This window comes from Ptychodera flava, chromosome 15 (genome assembly GCF_041260155.1).
Source record: "Ptychodera flava strain L36383 chromosome 15, AS_Pfla_20210202, whole genome shotgun sequence".
NCBI lineage: Eukaryota > Metazoa > Hemichordata > Enteropneusta > Ptychoderidae > Ptychodera > Ptychodera flava.
This window is the reverse complement of record NC_091942.1, coordinates 28406846-28422541: the sequence shown is the minus strand read 5'-3', so window position 1 is coordinate 28422541 and position 15696 is coordinate 28406846. Positions and strand designations below refer to the sequence as shown.

Here is a 15696-nt window from a genome sequence, read left to right as displayed (position 1 = left end):
GAGCACATGCCGCAACTGTTTATGTACAGCCATACGTATTACTGAGTATTGGATCGCTCAGGCTATAGACCCTAGAGAAATAACTTGGCCTGAGCTACAGGCCTACTCTTTGACGTCTTAGGGAAAACGTATTGAGAGGAAAGCCTAGCCAGCTCATCGCTTTTCAATGATCATTCTCCAGTGTCGATGGATGTTTGTATTTTAGTTTTAGTTGAGAAGAAATTCCAACATGTAACTGGAGTACCGAAAGTTTCCAGTTTTGGTCATGTGAAATTTATCAGAGTTCAAAGGCAAGAATGGCGACCATTTATGTGATTCACTTCTCTAATCAGAACATGATATTTATTCCGCGTTGTTCCTTTTTACATATTTATTTTTCCATTTCCAGTAATTTAAACAACATGGGCACTGATCGTATACCCTCTCTGTATTGCCACCTCATAATGTGTATGTGTGTGCGAATGACTTCGATGACAAGGGTTCTGCCAATATAATTACATCAATCTTTATTTCTCTGTCAAATAGAACTTATTCACCACATCACATGAATGATTGCAGTAAATGTTATAGTAATTGATGTATAATACTGCCTAAGCTTATCTCCGACAACTTTAAAAGCTCCTGTCGTTTTCTGTAAATGTCTTAGTAATGGTTTATTGCCTTGATTTGGTTAAATTTCATGACTGTCGTCTGTAGGCAAAGTAATACAAGTCTATTAAAGTCTGCACATAATTTGACTTCCAAGGTTGCCACCATATCATCTTTGTCGGGCAGCCATATTGGCCGTATAAGTCGGTTACCTTTAAGCTTTGGTGCGATGCTAGCTGCACATATTGCAAGATGGAGTATTTGCTATGTATTAAATATTCAGCCAAACTGTCGAGCATGTTCAGAAGAAATAAAACATGTTTGTCCATGCTCACATTATGTACACAATCTGTTCATGTGTTTGCTATTTTCGGAAACTGGTATCGGTAAGCCGAACTTATAAGAACGATACAAAAGTAATAAAGTAAATGAGAAAGTTTTTTTTCATTTTGAGATTTGTTTGAGCATGACATCTGTATACATGCATTGATGCGGACTTCTTCGCATGATGACGGTGTCGGGACTATTTTGGCATTTAAAAGTTTGTCCTTTATACTCCATGTAACTTGCCATAGGTATGTAAAAATCCGGGTTTACTGGTTGTCCCAGCATTTACTGTGGATGATGGACGGACCAGATTCGTCGTATTCAGCTTTGCTGAGCCACATCTGTGGGTTTGTTGGAGCGATCAAGGAAGCCACGATGGAGGACCCAATCCAAGAAGCGTATTTGAATTCAGGTCTGGCAATAACCTTGACTTGCGTGCCGCTGGGGGCCAGTGCTGTCATTTCCTTCTGCAGGCGTCCTTCTAGGCCCGGTAGCAGGCTTGTTCCGCCGCTCAATACGATGTTGGCGTACAGCTCCTTGTGGACACTGGCAGGGCATTTCGCGATGCTGGTGTTCAGAATTTCGTGGATGCCGGGACTTTCAATTCCTAGGTTAAAAAAGAGAAAGAATATTTTTTCATAAAGTTCTAGGGTTAAAATCATGAATCTCATACACAGCTGGTATTCATGTCAATTTTAGGGACTGGTCAGTTTCTTCGGCCTGGGGGCGGTGGATTCATGGGGGGGGGGGTCACCCTGTTTCTGACTTTGGGAATATGGGGGTCACCATGTTTTTGAAATGCCCAATAGGGGGGTCAGTGTGTTTTTGAATTTCGACACGGCTCATACTTGCGTAAAATGCATTGTGCCAGCCACAAATTGCATCATTCAGTTGCATTTTTCAGCATGCCCTTCGGGCGCATAACTTTAATAATAATAAGACATATTTTCAGAGCCCCGTAATAGTGCAAAACTTTAATATATCGGACATATATATGACATATATATATCTGAGATATCTGTATGTTTAAAATTTTTCGGCGAGCCCTTCAGGCGCATTTCTTTAAAATGTCAAACAATATTTTTCAGCATGCCCTTCAGCTGCATGACTTTCACCCCCCCCCCACACACACACACAACACACACACACACACACACACACATATATATATATATATATATATATATATATATATATAAACATATATATATATATATATATATGATATCTGGATGTTTAATATTTTTTGCACGCCCTTCGGGCGCAGTAAATTAATATATCAGAGATACATGTCAGAAATATCTCTATGAGAATTCAGTATTAGGAAGCTACATGCACTAATATTTCACAATCACATTTTCTTACAACAGTTCTGGACATCTGGTTATGCATAAAAGATTTGAGTACATTCACAGCTCATTCAAAATGCTGTATTTCAACTTCAGAATTGACACTTTTAAGTTCCTATCTTACAACTGAAATGACAACAATTTCATTGAATGACTGAATGACAAGAGAATGACTGAATGTTTAAAATATACCCCAAAAATTATATATATATATATATATATATATATATATATATATATATATATATATATATATATATATATATTAGACACACACACTGAATTATTCAATTTATATTCCACCTTTTGTTTTACCTTTGGTCACCCTGTTTTCGAAAGTTGGAATGGGGCGGTCAGCCACTTTTTGACGTCGGCAAAAAATAATCCATCGACCCCCCGCCCGGCCGAAGAAACTGACCAGTCCCTTATGATAAAGTGCGCAGAACTACAGCAATCGTTGCAAACTCCACTTTCGGAATTTAGGATTGGAAGTTATCGAAAGCAACAGTTAGTATGTCAAGCTCATTTAAAACTTTCCATTGTTTGTTCATGTGTATTGACTAGTGCTACAATGATACTTTTGTCATTAAGATCTCTGTCACATTCATATGTCGCCATTACTCTTTCCGACCTAGACGTAACCACTTACCCAACAACGATGGCTGGAAGAGGGCCTCCGGACAACGGAACCTTTCATCGCCGATGGTGATCGTCTGTCCGTCCGGCAGTTCATGGCTCTTTTCCGACGAAGTATTGGCTTTGGCCAATTCCTGTTGAAAGTCCAGAGCGACGGAGCAGAGATTTTCCTTGACGTCGCTGATGACTTTACTGTCAGCTAGAAGAAGGATAATTGGCAAATTGAAGGACAGGTAACATTAAAGATATCATAAGAATATTTCCAGCCTCCGAAGTTGCACCAACATACAGAAATCAGGAATATATATTCAGGCCAAGGACAGATCCAGTGTCAGGGAAAACGAGTGTGACCTTAAGTTTGATGTCAATTTATGATTGATGCCTCGCGTTGCCAAACTTTGGGTTGTCTTTCAATTTAACATTCGCAAATCTGACCACTGTTTTACATTTGAAGCGTTCGATTTCCGTTACTGTAATAATCTCAAAGCAGCTATGGATCCCATCTCCTTTCAATAATATCTTACCAGGCATTTTTGAGAAGTAAGGATGTTCAGCAGTTAATTTCTTCACCAGATAGTTGTCGAGATCTCGGCCGGACACGGGCAGCTTCACTATGGTGTTCGGGACGATTTTCTTGTCGTGAACCGGTACAATGTGCGTGACGCCATAGCCAATATCCACTACGACACCACTGGTTCGGCCTGAGGCGAAGAGACACAGCAAGCCCGTGTTACCTATGTACAGGGCCGGTACGTTGAACTTTTCAAACAGAATCTGTAATAAAGTGAATTTTTCGTAAACATTCTTGTTAGTCTGGTTAGTAAGACGTGGCAAGTTGTAGAATTGTAGCAGTCGGAACACTTGTTCAGCTCTCTCTCTCTCTCTCTCTCTCTCTCTCTCTCTCTCTCTCTCTCTCTCAAACTCGGTGTAAATTTTGATCTTCTTTACATTGTTACAGTTAGGCTGTTTTGTGGTCCAGAACATCGGCGTCTGCATGAACTTGTCACATGTGCATTCCTAGTTTGGGGCGGCCAGGCACTGCACGAATATCGACGTGTTTCGAAAGCAGCGCAGTTTGTTCGTAAACTCGTTCACCGAGGTCATAAAAAGTGTTTCCGATCTTTTCATAAATGTTGCATTGTTTCAGAATTATACATATAAATCTTTATGTCGACTTTATTGTTGCTGACTGTCTGCAATTTGAAATTTTATGGAGACTTTCGTTGAAAATTTGATTGTTTGGATTATATAACCTTTAAACAGGAAGTCTCCAACTGCATGAACTGTAAGTGTCGTATTATAAGTCTCGCACAGTCTCACAAAGTAAATCTCGCACTGTCAGCGCCGATGAAATGCAAAGGCACTGCCATGACTGACAACAGATCATGGTGGGAGTACAAACTGACAATGGGTGATTCTGAGGTAAGCGAATACGGAGAAGACCCTGCGAGCTTTATTCAAAATTACTAGTATAAGCAGTGAAAGTGAACGTTGAAAAATTATCAAAATGATAGGTGATGATGAGAGAGGGAGCCAAGGTAAATTTTACAGATTTCTTCGGTTGAGGAAGGATTACTTTTAGAGTGGGCGATAATTAAGGTCATCTTATTTTACTCTGAGTGTATTTGGTATCTGTAAAATACAACGGCACAAATTTTAATGTCCTATCCAGTGACTTTTAGAAAAGCTGAAATCCCAGTTATTAGCGCCCGCGAAAGAAATTGACGGAGAAAGCCCTAGTCCACAGTTCCAATTTAAATCGTTGTTACCTGCGTCGTCTTTTCTCGGTTGGCTTTTGGATTAAAGGGTGATTCTGTCAGGAATACCGGGCGGTCCTTCGATGCGACGCCCAGCTTCTGATATGCGTGATGCCAGATCTTTTCGATGCCATCCCAGTCTGTGATGATGCCACCTTCAACGGGACACGTCAGAGTTAAGGTGGCTCTCTTACTTAAAGCTTCATCTCCTACCAAGATGCCTTGATCCTGGAAACCATAGAAAATAAATAAAATAGAATGAAATAATGGTAGAGACGATATTTTCTTGTGGTTCCGACAAAGCATGGATTATATGCAAATTTTATCCAAGTTAATCCAGACTATTTGCAGTTCCGTTCACTTTCGTCCAGCGCATGACCAGAATCAGTATCTGTACCTGTAGAAAGTGTCCATTTGAGCACACTCTGTGAAGTCCTTCCTTATCAAACAGGTTTATCTGATTGCTTTGCTGCGCACAGTCTCAGAGTCTGAACTTTGCTCATTTCGGGTTACGCAACCCGCCAACGATTCCTGAACAAACGATACAGTAATAAACAGGTACTAGGTACATATACCTCGGAAGGTTGTTGTCCCACGACTGACGGAAATACCGCTTCGGGCTTCTCCTCGCCGGCGAAACCAACCATGCAGGTTGTGGAGCCGTTGTCGATAAGCACGGATGGAATGACTTCTTCGCCGCCGCTCATAGTTTTAACTCAACGCAAGTTTTCAAGATGATAGTTCTAAAAGTGAAGAGAAAGAAATAATAGGAAAAGGACGTCTGAACTCGGGTGAACTTTACCCTATGACCTCAGAGGCACCGTATCTGGAGAATATTGCTGTAAGACTGTCGATGCATGGGTATTGATTATCGCTGATAATTCTTATCTATAGCTATCAATCAGCACGCGCCACCAGAGTGCACCAAACGCTGATAACAAATGAGGCATATTCAGCCTCGAAATTTACATAAATTACCACAACTTCCGGGGTTTCTTCGCTCTGCCATGGTACAGGTCTAACAAGTCATAGTTACGCTGATGATGTACACATCACAACAATGATTGAATTAATCTCAAATGCATTGCACATTGATTTTTAAGAGAATATTATCTCATTTTAAATAATCAAACAGGTTATAGCAATGTGTCTTCTCACTAATTTCAAAGCCTCGGCTACAAGGCCAGTCCGAGAGAGACTTTTTACTGCAAACAAAGTGCAAGCATTCAATATCTTAACACAGCTGAACGTCTGCACATTGTGCAAGCAATATTGAATACAGTTTCCCCGAGTCTTGACAAGTGGCAGCCGTAACTTTGAACGAAAGTAGCGCACGTTTTGATATTACGTCATTTGAAAATGCATAGCAATCAAATTTGGAATTTTGAGCAGTGCAGCTTTACAAAAAGAAGTATAAGCCGTTCAACCATAGACCATCGAGAAATTTCTCGAGGGTCTAAGCCGTTCAACTCACCGATACAATGATATATTGTTTAGGTCGTTACGCTCTGCAAGTGTCACCCGTTGTGTTACTCCGTGAGGACAGACCCCATTTTTGTACTCGCTCTTTGTTGGGCGAGCTCATTGAGAATCGAGGGGAGTCAGGTCAACCCAGATCAGTAAATTGATGGGTGATCACAGAGTTTTAGCGGTGCTGCATGTGCAGTATTTATGTATTGAGTTAAATTCTATTATCGGCGCCGTACATCTCGATGCTAATTAATTGCCGTTTATGACATAAAGCGGATAACTAACCACCCCATGCTATGATAGTACTGTCTCCCGTTGCAGCTGTAATTCCTTTTTTGGTAATTTGTAGACCCACCTTGAATTATACCTGAGAAATTGCGTGAACGCAAACAGTGAGATCATCTCATAGCTGACTGGACGACACAATTTCCCGCGCAAAACAAACAAGTTCCCTTTATCGAAAGGGGCCACACGTCCGTTGACTCCCCGTAGAGGGCAAATTCGTGTTCTGGACATATCGCGACGATATTCTGATAATATAGTTTAAACTTTCCTTGGACAATATAAGCGAATGTTTTAAAATGTCATGTTCAAATAGCACATTACACAGTTTGCACAGTTTAGTCATATTCTCCGAGCCGTATATGTTTCTATGTTATTTGCTCATTGTCTGAATGTGACCCTATAGAACAACACCCATCCACTCCATACTGTGTTAGCATTGCCTCCCTCCTTTGCCGTAGTATTTCCTTTTTTGGTATTAAATTAGGAGAATCGACTGAAAGATACCCGAATATAAGTCGAACGAAAACAGTGAGATCATAGCTGACTAGATCACACCTATTTCTTGGGCACAACAAACAAAGAAATCAGTCACTGAAAGGGGCCGCACGTCCGGTCACTGCCCGTATAGAGTGAATTTTCTTTCTCGCGGCGATATTCGTGATGATGGAAGACTATGATTTAAACCCTTCTTAGGCGAAATCAAGCATTAATGAAGATATTAAAATGTCATGTTCGAGTAACGGTGCACACTACCTTATCTGCAGCTCAACTAAGAAATTTTCAAGTGCACATTTTTACTATTCTCATGCCTTTTATTCTTATTGTATTCCAAGTAGCTTGGAGATGGTGTCTACACTCTGCGAAATCTTGCGAAATGGCGAGTAACGCACATTTAATATACTTGCTGTGCTTCCTAAACGAAAACAATGCATTTACTATCATGCTGTCGCATCGCGATTTATGCAGACTGGTATGTCAAATTGTTCTAACGCTTATAGCAAGATCTCTCTAGCTCTAGCGACGCTCACGTCGTTTAAAACGCTTAAAAACGTTCCTGGTTCACGATAACTCACAGAGGATATTTTTCACACCTATACTGTTGCCCTGATTGCCACGGTGCCATTGCCGATACGTGGGATGAATGGTTGGCAGATACGCAAGAGATAGCGGAAATTTTCCCTGACCTAAACATGAAGTCCAGTGGTTATCATAAAATATTGGTAGAGTTTATTTATGTGACATTTTGCTATTTTTTAAATTTCCACCTTAGCGATGGCTATGTTTTTTTTACCCGTTTTTAGTCATCATAGCCTATCTTTGGTCAATGACCCCGTCCAATTTTATGAAAACGTGTAAGCCTTGACATATTTTTGACATGACGTGGTACTGTTCTCCGTGTATGCTTATCAAATTCACACTACGAATAGGAATCCATTGAAGTTAGTTCCTCGTTAAAGTTCTTCTAGCTTACGCATCTTTTATCGGCTTCAAATTTTGATTCGTTTACGCCGAGACAGACCAGACACTTCACAAGCGCCTGGTAAGCAAATAACGCCCGAATATTACACGAACGTAAAAAATAATTTGAACAATGACCTGAGCGTGACGAACGACTCAAATGCAAACAAATAAGTTTGAAAGCACCATAAATTATTCCACTGTTTCAGCAATTATATTTAAACGGATGAAAATTAAGAACCCTTTACGTACGAATAAATTTTCACAAACCACATTCCCGACTCCAACCAGAAGGACTGTGCGCAAACAAACGCTGGTAACTGCCTTGTTCGAAGGCCATGCTAATAATCCGATGTAGGAACATAAATCTGTTGTCAAGACTGAAGCGATATTCATTGTCATATTGGCATGTGCCCTTATTTGGTAATTTCCTCGAGATGAACAAGTCATATCGCCTCATGCGACCTGTTGATTTGCATATTCTAAATGCCTGACGCGCGCCGATATCATAAGGGACCGTCTCAGATTGTCGCATAAGTTCAAAAAGCGAAATTCGTTCGTTTACGGGGGGAGGGAGTTTGACCTCCATTCAATTAGCGAACTTCACTTTCGCACTTTTATTTTTAGATTACAAGTACTCTTTACATTGTGTGTAAAAATAACAAATAATGTACACTTGTACCAACAAATTTTGTTGTAGGCCTGTTTGCAACTCGTTCGTGTCATGCTAGGCTTAGTACTCAGATCGATTACTTGACGATGTAATGTGGTCAGGGGAAACATTCTCAAGTAGCTATAGCAAAATGCTACAATTTCAAGCAGACATCAACATTTCGCACTTTTGAACTTTCGTTTAGGGGAGGGGGTTGATGTAAACGAAGGAATTTCGTTTCTTTAACTTATGCAACAATCTGAGACGGTCCTTAACGTATAAAATCTAAACAACTGCAACTGTCTACTTACAGCTGATAGAATGTGTTTGCTTTGCTCACAATAGTATAACTGAACACTAACAGTGATCTAGAAGACGAATACTCAACAGGTCGCACGCTGGATCGGGACCGACCTTGGAAAAGACATAGCAAAATCGCTGCCATGTCAATCTCTATTGCAGACGACAGACTGTTGGCCATACCGATCTGCATTGCAGACGACAGGCGGTTGCATGCATAAGGCGTCTATTTTTTAAGCTCTCAAATTTATGGAATAATCAACGCCGCAGGCGGCTATACACCGATGGTTTTACTTTTTGGTCGTAAACTGACAAAAATTAATATATAATACGGTGGTTTCAACAGGGTTCGAACTCACAACGTACGGTACCCAGTCACCTAGCGGAGAAGCCAATGACAAATTCGCTCGGCCAAATCCCAAATCTCAAAAAGATTGGTTCAATAACCGAGCTAAGTTGTTACAATTTTTGACCGCGACCCCTCCACTGGCTGTAGAGTTCATGAAGCACTTATGCTCGTACGCTCACTATCATAAGCTTACATCGCACACAAACTTTTTCGAAGCGAAGTTATGAATACATACATCGCTTAAACTGGGCGAAAGACAGCCTCGGGGACAATTCTGTCCACCAGCAGAGCTATCAACCCAGGGTAGAAAATATGGTGGTTTCAACAGGGTTCAAACTCACAACATTACAAATAACGTACGTATAATGAATGTAACGAAATCTGTATGTATGTGCATCATCGCATTTTTTTTCGTTTTCAAGAACACCTAGCTGCAATAATTGTAGCCTTGGTTGTTGGTGGGGATTGGCTTCTGTCGTGCGGCTCGCGCTTGGGGCAAGGCGCGAGCCGCACGACAGAAGCCCAATCCCCACCAACAACCAAGGCTACAATTTTTACAGCTACAGAACACCCAGCTCCGTTGGGCTCTCTTTGAGCGGTACGATTTTTTTTCATAAGTACAACAATCCATTGTCATTGCGATCTTACAATGAAAAGCTAAAAAGAGCCATGTTTCATGTGAACGTAAACAGTTCTGTTCTGTTTTTACTCTCAGTAGCCATGCGTTTGCGCGATATGCACACTACGAGTTGTGGTGGCTCTTCACAGAGCTTCCTCGGAATATAACATATTAATATAGCTGGCCAATGTGATTGATTGTTGGTTCAAGAGCCAGTACCTCTAACGTTTGATGATTTTTTATATTGTTGTTTTGTATGTCAATTGCAAGGTCTTGTTCAGCTACTACCAAAAGCATTTTGAAACACCCGCTGTTAACACAGCAAGCACGTGCAAAATACACTGTTATTGTTTGCATTTGAATTCTACGCCGAATTTTCCGGTCAACACCAACAATGCAGTTTACACATGTACTGGCTGCGTTGACAAACTCAACACTGTGTCTCAATATGTTTAAGGGAGTAGAATAAGACGCCATAAAAACAAAAAAACGGTTAAAAACTCATCAAAAGTTACAGTTACTGGCCTTTTAGTAATTTTTAATAATTCCTTATATTTATCGCAATAAAATGTTTTATTCTCGGGATAGGCATCGCTATATCCTACAAAGATTCTTGGTCGATGTCACCGCCTCACTGGTAGTTCATGATCGCCACTCATGTGATGCGGCCCGCAATCACCACACTCGTGGCCACATGGACCGACAAATCGTGATAGCGAGAAATACTCACAATTTCCTAAAAATTCGCGCTTATTTGAATGGTCTATTTTTCAGGTAGCCATGAAGAGCTAGAAAAGTTGTTTGAAGGTAGATATCGGCGATTTTCGGCCCGCGAAGCGGGCGAGTTGTAGACTCGATTCGAGAGCGGGTCACGCAGAGTATAAATTCGTTAAAATTTTGATGTTTTTACTCGCAATTCTGATGATTTTGACGTATCGGCTGTGCTACGCCGCCGGCATACGTTGTACGTACCAAAGTGAAAGTCTAGTACAACTCGCCCGCTTCGCGGGGCGAAAATCGCCGCTCTCTATATTACCGTGCTAAACCATGCACACGAACACTTACAAGAGCTAGTCCCATGCACCACTAGGTGTTTTCTTGTTATAGCATAAGTATGCACTTCGTATTTTACTTTTTTCGACCGAAAATTGCACCTTTCCGTGTCAAAGTATAGGAGTCGTCGCGTCGTATGTTTTACCGCACTTCCGGTTAGTATTTTCCCATAACTCCATGCCCCCTCGCGACAGGCGCAAAGGAACGTGTATCTGCTTTCAGGGCCAGATAACTAGTACGCGCGCACAGGCCGTATGTCATGTGAGTGCAAACCTGTCACAGGAGTGAGTGTGTGACGTACGCCCGAACACGAGTTAGCCTTGAACTTACAGTCCTTACCGGTGAAACGTCTCGTGTTTTGCCTGAAAAATGACAATAATTTTTCTGTTTTGGTATAGCATTGGGATGTGAATTCATTAAAAGGTTAAAAGGACGAGAGTGAATAAAATCAACGTTTTCCTGTGGTAAAAAAACCTACTTATGTTAATGACTCTAAAAGATCCCGCAGAAATATTCTTGATGGCCTTAATCTAAATTTGTGAAGAAAATGTAAAGTAAGTGTTGTCAACTTTTATGCAGTCTTGCTGATGCATTGATTTTTATGGGGCTTGAACTCACAATTTCTACAATGCTAGTTGACCTAACTTAGCAGTCAGTTAACTAAAACACCCATAGCTTTTTCAACAAGCAGCCTGGTGGCTGATTTAGCTGTGCTGTGATATTCAAGAGAATCCAGAGGATAGCTAGGTGTGTGCCTGATTTACGCAAAAAAATACAATAATAACATCAGTAATAAATATTAATTTGTGCAAGCCATTTAAAAAAATACCACCAAAGACACAGTGTTGCTTCTATCTGACAAACAAAAAGAGGTATTCCTATTGCCACAGTGCTATTGTGTTTGCAAAGAGTTTGAACTTTCAATTTTCTTAGGCAGAATTCAATTTTAACAGCCAGTTTTCAATTTTGTTGATCAATATTAAAACTTTGATGTTTCTAGCTTGAAATGTTTGGATGATTTACTCAGAGTTAAGTAATACACAGATGAACCAAAAATACAATGTGCAATATGCACACCAAATAAACAACTGGTGAGAAGGAAACTTACGACAGCTCCATTAACCTTTTGAGCGCTGTAAATTTTCCATCAAAATTTTTGTGCAAAATTTTACCAATGTTTGATTAATTTTCTTAAATGTTTTTGACAATTTTGGACCAATAGACAGTACTTTTCACTGGCTACTGTTTTTGATCAAAAGTTTGTAAAAAAAAATCTGAAAAAATTGTCAGGGTTACATTTTATAAAGGTGGCAAAAATTGACTCTGGCGCTTAAAGGGTTAACTGTCCAATGTTGGACGTCAGAGAAAAATTGAAAGATTTCAATTACTTCCTAGTTGTTCGAATATTATATGTACCATTATATGTGAAAACTTCTTGGTTTTAGATAAAAATGTACAACTATATTTTGACAATTACTGCGAGCAAAATATACTGTAAGTCAACATTGTCTACTGCAAGTTCAAAGTTGTTATCAAAAGCAGACAACAACTGGTAATTGGTCGATGATAACTGATAAATTCGAACCTTGGAAGGAGTAAATATATGCTGTGTACTGATTAAAAATCAATATGGTGTCAGAGGGATAGGTAGTAAACGTTTTTTTATTCAGTTTGTGTGGTGAAGTGACCTGATATTATCCTTCATTACTCATCTTATTCATTCGACACATGATTTCACCTGGCTGGCCCCATCATTGTAATGATTTACTTAATCAAGTGATGACATGACAGCTTTTTTATGGTGTGAGCCAATTTGACCTGGCAATACCACAATTATTCAAAGTGTTGGTGTCACCGGGGAAACTGAGAAATGGAAGAATGTTCATGACACTAGTGGAAGTGACTGTTACAGCGAAGGAAACAAATTTCTAATGTCCTTGAGAATCGTGAAGGATTAGTTTTGAATATCATTCTTAGAAGTGGCGACAATGAGAGATATGTGGTTGCTGAGATTTTAACAGTAACTGTGTATTGTGATGCACCGAAATGCCAAAATAGTAGGTTTAGTGACGCTGCTCAGAAATGGCAAGCCTTTTCTCCAGCCTGTAATTATCACCTGGATATCCCCATATATGGCCCGGCCCTCCAGTTTCGAATTATCACGGAGTATCCCCTTATGTACGCAATATATGATACTACCTGAGTCATCTTTTCCCTCTCAGCTTTTGGATTTACTGGCAATTCTGTCAGGAATACCGGCGATCCTTTGATTCGTCGCCCAACTCCTGATATGCGTTATGCCAGATCTTTTCAATGCCATGCCAGTCTGTGAAGATGCCACGTTGAACGGGATGTGTCAGAGTTAAACTATCTATCTAACTCAGGGCTTTGTTTCCAGCGCAACCGCCTTGACTCTGCGAACCAAAGAAAGATAAACGATATATTACTGTGTGTGGGTCTGTATCTGGTGCCTGTGAAGTGTTACTAATTTGAAAGTGGAACTTGAGTGCATAATATTGCTGTTAGTCAATGGCACGCACTCTAAACAAGAAAGTCATGTGCATGTTAGTGACAAACTATTTAGTTATCTAAAACACGTATAACAGTAACTTAAATTGTCAAATGTACTAATTGTTATTTTAGTTAGAGCAACTCTAGGAGAGAATTAGTTATGTGTACGTTGCATTTCACACGACTCGTAGTGAAATACTAGTAAGCTAAAGTATATGAATTTCACCTGGGCCTACTGAGAACATTTTAACCTCGTTAGAAGCTTAACTATTGAGTCATGCAAAATATCATACAAACATAGACAATATCGTGTCACCTGTTATGTTACAAGATAAATCGATTATATTGGATGTGCTTGGTTCCTGAGTCTGCCAAGGGTCGATGAACACTAATCGTTTTTCATGGCAGAATAAAGATTTTTTTTAACCCATCAAGATTTTTATGATTTTTATGATTACTCTTCTGGAGAAAAGTGTACCTCAAAATTTACTGGAGTAAACTACGAAATCCAGCATACTGTGAACTACATTGTGATGACACTGTTTTACAAAGACTTCGCTGGAGAATATTTAATTATCGTCCAACAACATTAACGTATATATTTGGTGTAGTGCCCTTATATTATTTATTGCGTTCGTTATTTGGTTATTTTATTGATGATCATAATCTCCACAGCAAACACTGAACACCAAGTGTATTGATCAACATTTAGCTTGTTCATAGTATTGTAACGATACAGGCCTCTCTTACCTAAAATATATAGATAGAAACTTTTGTGCCGAAAAGTTTTTTATTTGTTTTGAAACAAGGTGGAGAAGCCTTTTATTATTTGCTTTTAATAAATGTTGAGAAAATACTTGTGTTCAGCTTCTGTTAAGTTAGAAATCAGTATAATTCAAACGTAGAATCTGTTGAAGTGAGAGAGCTATTAAAAATACATCATTCTGCCATTTTCTCGGAATGTACGTTTTTGGAATACTCAGAGTCCAATGAAATGGTTTCTCCATTGCCACAATGGTGCAATGCTGAGTAGACTGGCCCCAATCTCTTGGGCTATTCTCGGCAACAGTTACTGTGGCCAAGGCGTTCACTCCACGGTCTACGCAACAGCCTACTAGAGCTTACTCCTTTTGATTGTTTATATCCACAGACATGGAGCAAATCTACAATCTGAATAGTCTATTCTGATGTTTGAACAACATCCCTGTAATTGCGCAAAACTCACCAACTCCTCTCCGGTAAAAGTGCTAAGTGCCAGCTCTCTTTTCAAGTCAACGTATCTGTCTACAGATCAAATACTAAGCGAAGAGATCAACAGTTGACTAGTTCATAGCATTGTGACCTCCATACACGAAGATGGAGGGAAAACTTTTATAAATCAATCTCATCAAGGAAGCAATTTGACTTTGTTTGAGACTTGTAAGACGGTCCACATTTACTAAACTGAATGTAGACCTTCGTTTATTGTGATGTCGGAGTTCCAACTTTTTGTGAATATAATTCTCCTCAGAGTAAGTGCAAGGAAATGTTAGTATTACAGTTCTTTAACTGTAAGATAACAATTGCCTGCCATCACGTTCGTACGGGTTTGACCCCAATGATAAATAGATATCAACTCTCAAAGTTTCTCTGAAAGTCATCCTTTCCCTGACGACTTTTGTTGCATTATAAATGTGGATAATCAATGAGAATGTTGAGAAAAGAAGGGCCACCGATCTGAAGAATGCCATATTGAGATCGACACTCTGGACTTTGCCCATCCCGGGCCATGGTACATGTAAAGTACAGAAATAAACAGGCACCTTTGAAGGTTGTTGTCCCACGACTGACGGAAATACAACATTTGGCTCCTCCTCACGGGCGAAACCAACTTTGCAGGTTGCGGGGCCATTTCGATTACCACAGGTGGGATTACTTCTTCGTCGCTCATGGTTGTTTAAGATGTCGGCTCTAGAACAAAGAAAAAAGAAAGTACGATAACGCCTGAACTCGTGTGAACTATTGACCTTAGACCTCAGGAACACCGCGTTTGATGGATGTTGCTGTCAGACGATTTGACCGAACGATGCAGAGGTATGAATTATCACTGTGATAATTCCCCTGTGTGTGTAAGTCTGAGTTAGCAGACACTCTGCCTGGACGCAGACGACAAAGGAGGCAAAGTTGGACCCGAAATTTGCCTTTTCTTCTGTAATGGGTTTGCTGTTGCAAGTTAATACAGTTCCAGGGCTTACCGCACTTTTGAAACTAAGTTGATGTAAGTTATTCTGCACAAAGCAAAAAATTGTAAACAGACGTAACTTCAATTGCAAAATGTCACCCGCTTCGAATAATTGTCTTCA

The 15696-nt window shown here is 40.0% G+C and overlaps 1 protein-coding gene across 4 annotated transcripts; it reads right to left on the bottom strand.

Moving 5' to 3' along the window:
• Positions 1–480: 480 nt before the first annotated feature.
• On the bottom strand, positions 481–13059 carry LOC139151769 (actin, cytoplasmic 3-like). 4 transcript variants are annotated; one of them, XM_070724751.1, is made up of 6 exons: positions 13043–13059; positions 5233–5400; positions 4670–4885; positions 3425–3674; positions 2914–3099; positions 481–1522 (listed from the first exon to the last, which is right to left on the bottom strand). In XM_070724751.1, exons 2-6 carry the CDS (start codon positions 5362–5364, stop codon positions 1182–1184), a joined length of 1125 nt encoding a protein of 374 aa, XP_070580852.1. In that variant the 5' UTR covers positions 5365–5400; positions 13043–13059; the 3' UTR covers positions 481–1181. The 4 variants fall into 4 exon arrangements, with proteins under 4 accessions (XP_070580852.1, XP_070580851.1, XP_070580850.1 ...); XM_070724750.1 differs by lacking the exon at positions 13043–13059 and adding an exon at positions 8123–8138; XM_070724749.1 differs by lacking the exon at positions 13043–13059 and adding an exon at positions 6132–6360.
• Between the last annotated feature and the right edge of the window lie 2637 nt (positions 13060–15696).

Excerpts from the sequence above, each read along its gene's own strand:
- LOC139151769 (XM_070724751.1), bottom strand. The coding sequence starts at position 5,364 with ATGAGCGGCGGCGAAGAAGTCATTCCATCCGTGCTTATCGACAACGGC. Across the intron at positions 3,100-3,424 it reads TTACTTCTCAAAAATGCCTG|CTGACAGTAAAGTCATCAGC; the intron begins GTAAGATATTAT and ends TCCTTCTTCTAG. Across the intron at positions 1,523-2,913 it reads CTTCCAGCCATCGTTGTTGG|GAATTGAAAGTCCCGGCATC; the intron begins GTAAGTGGTTAC and ends TTTTTAACCTAG.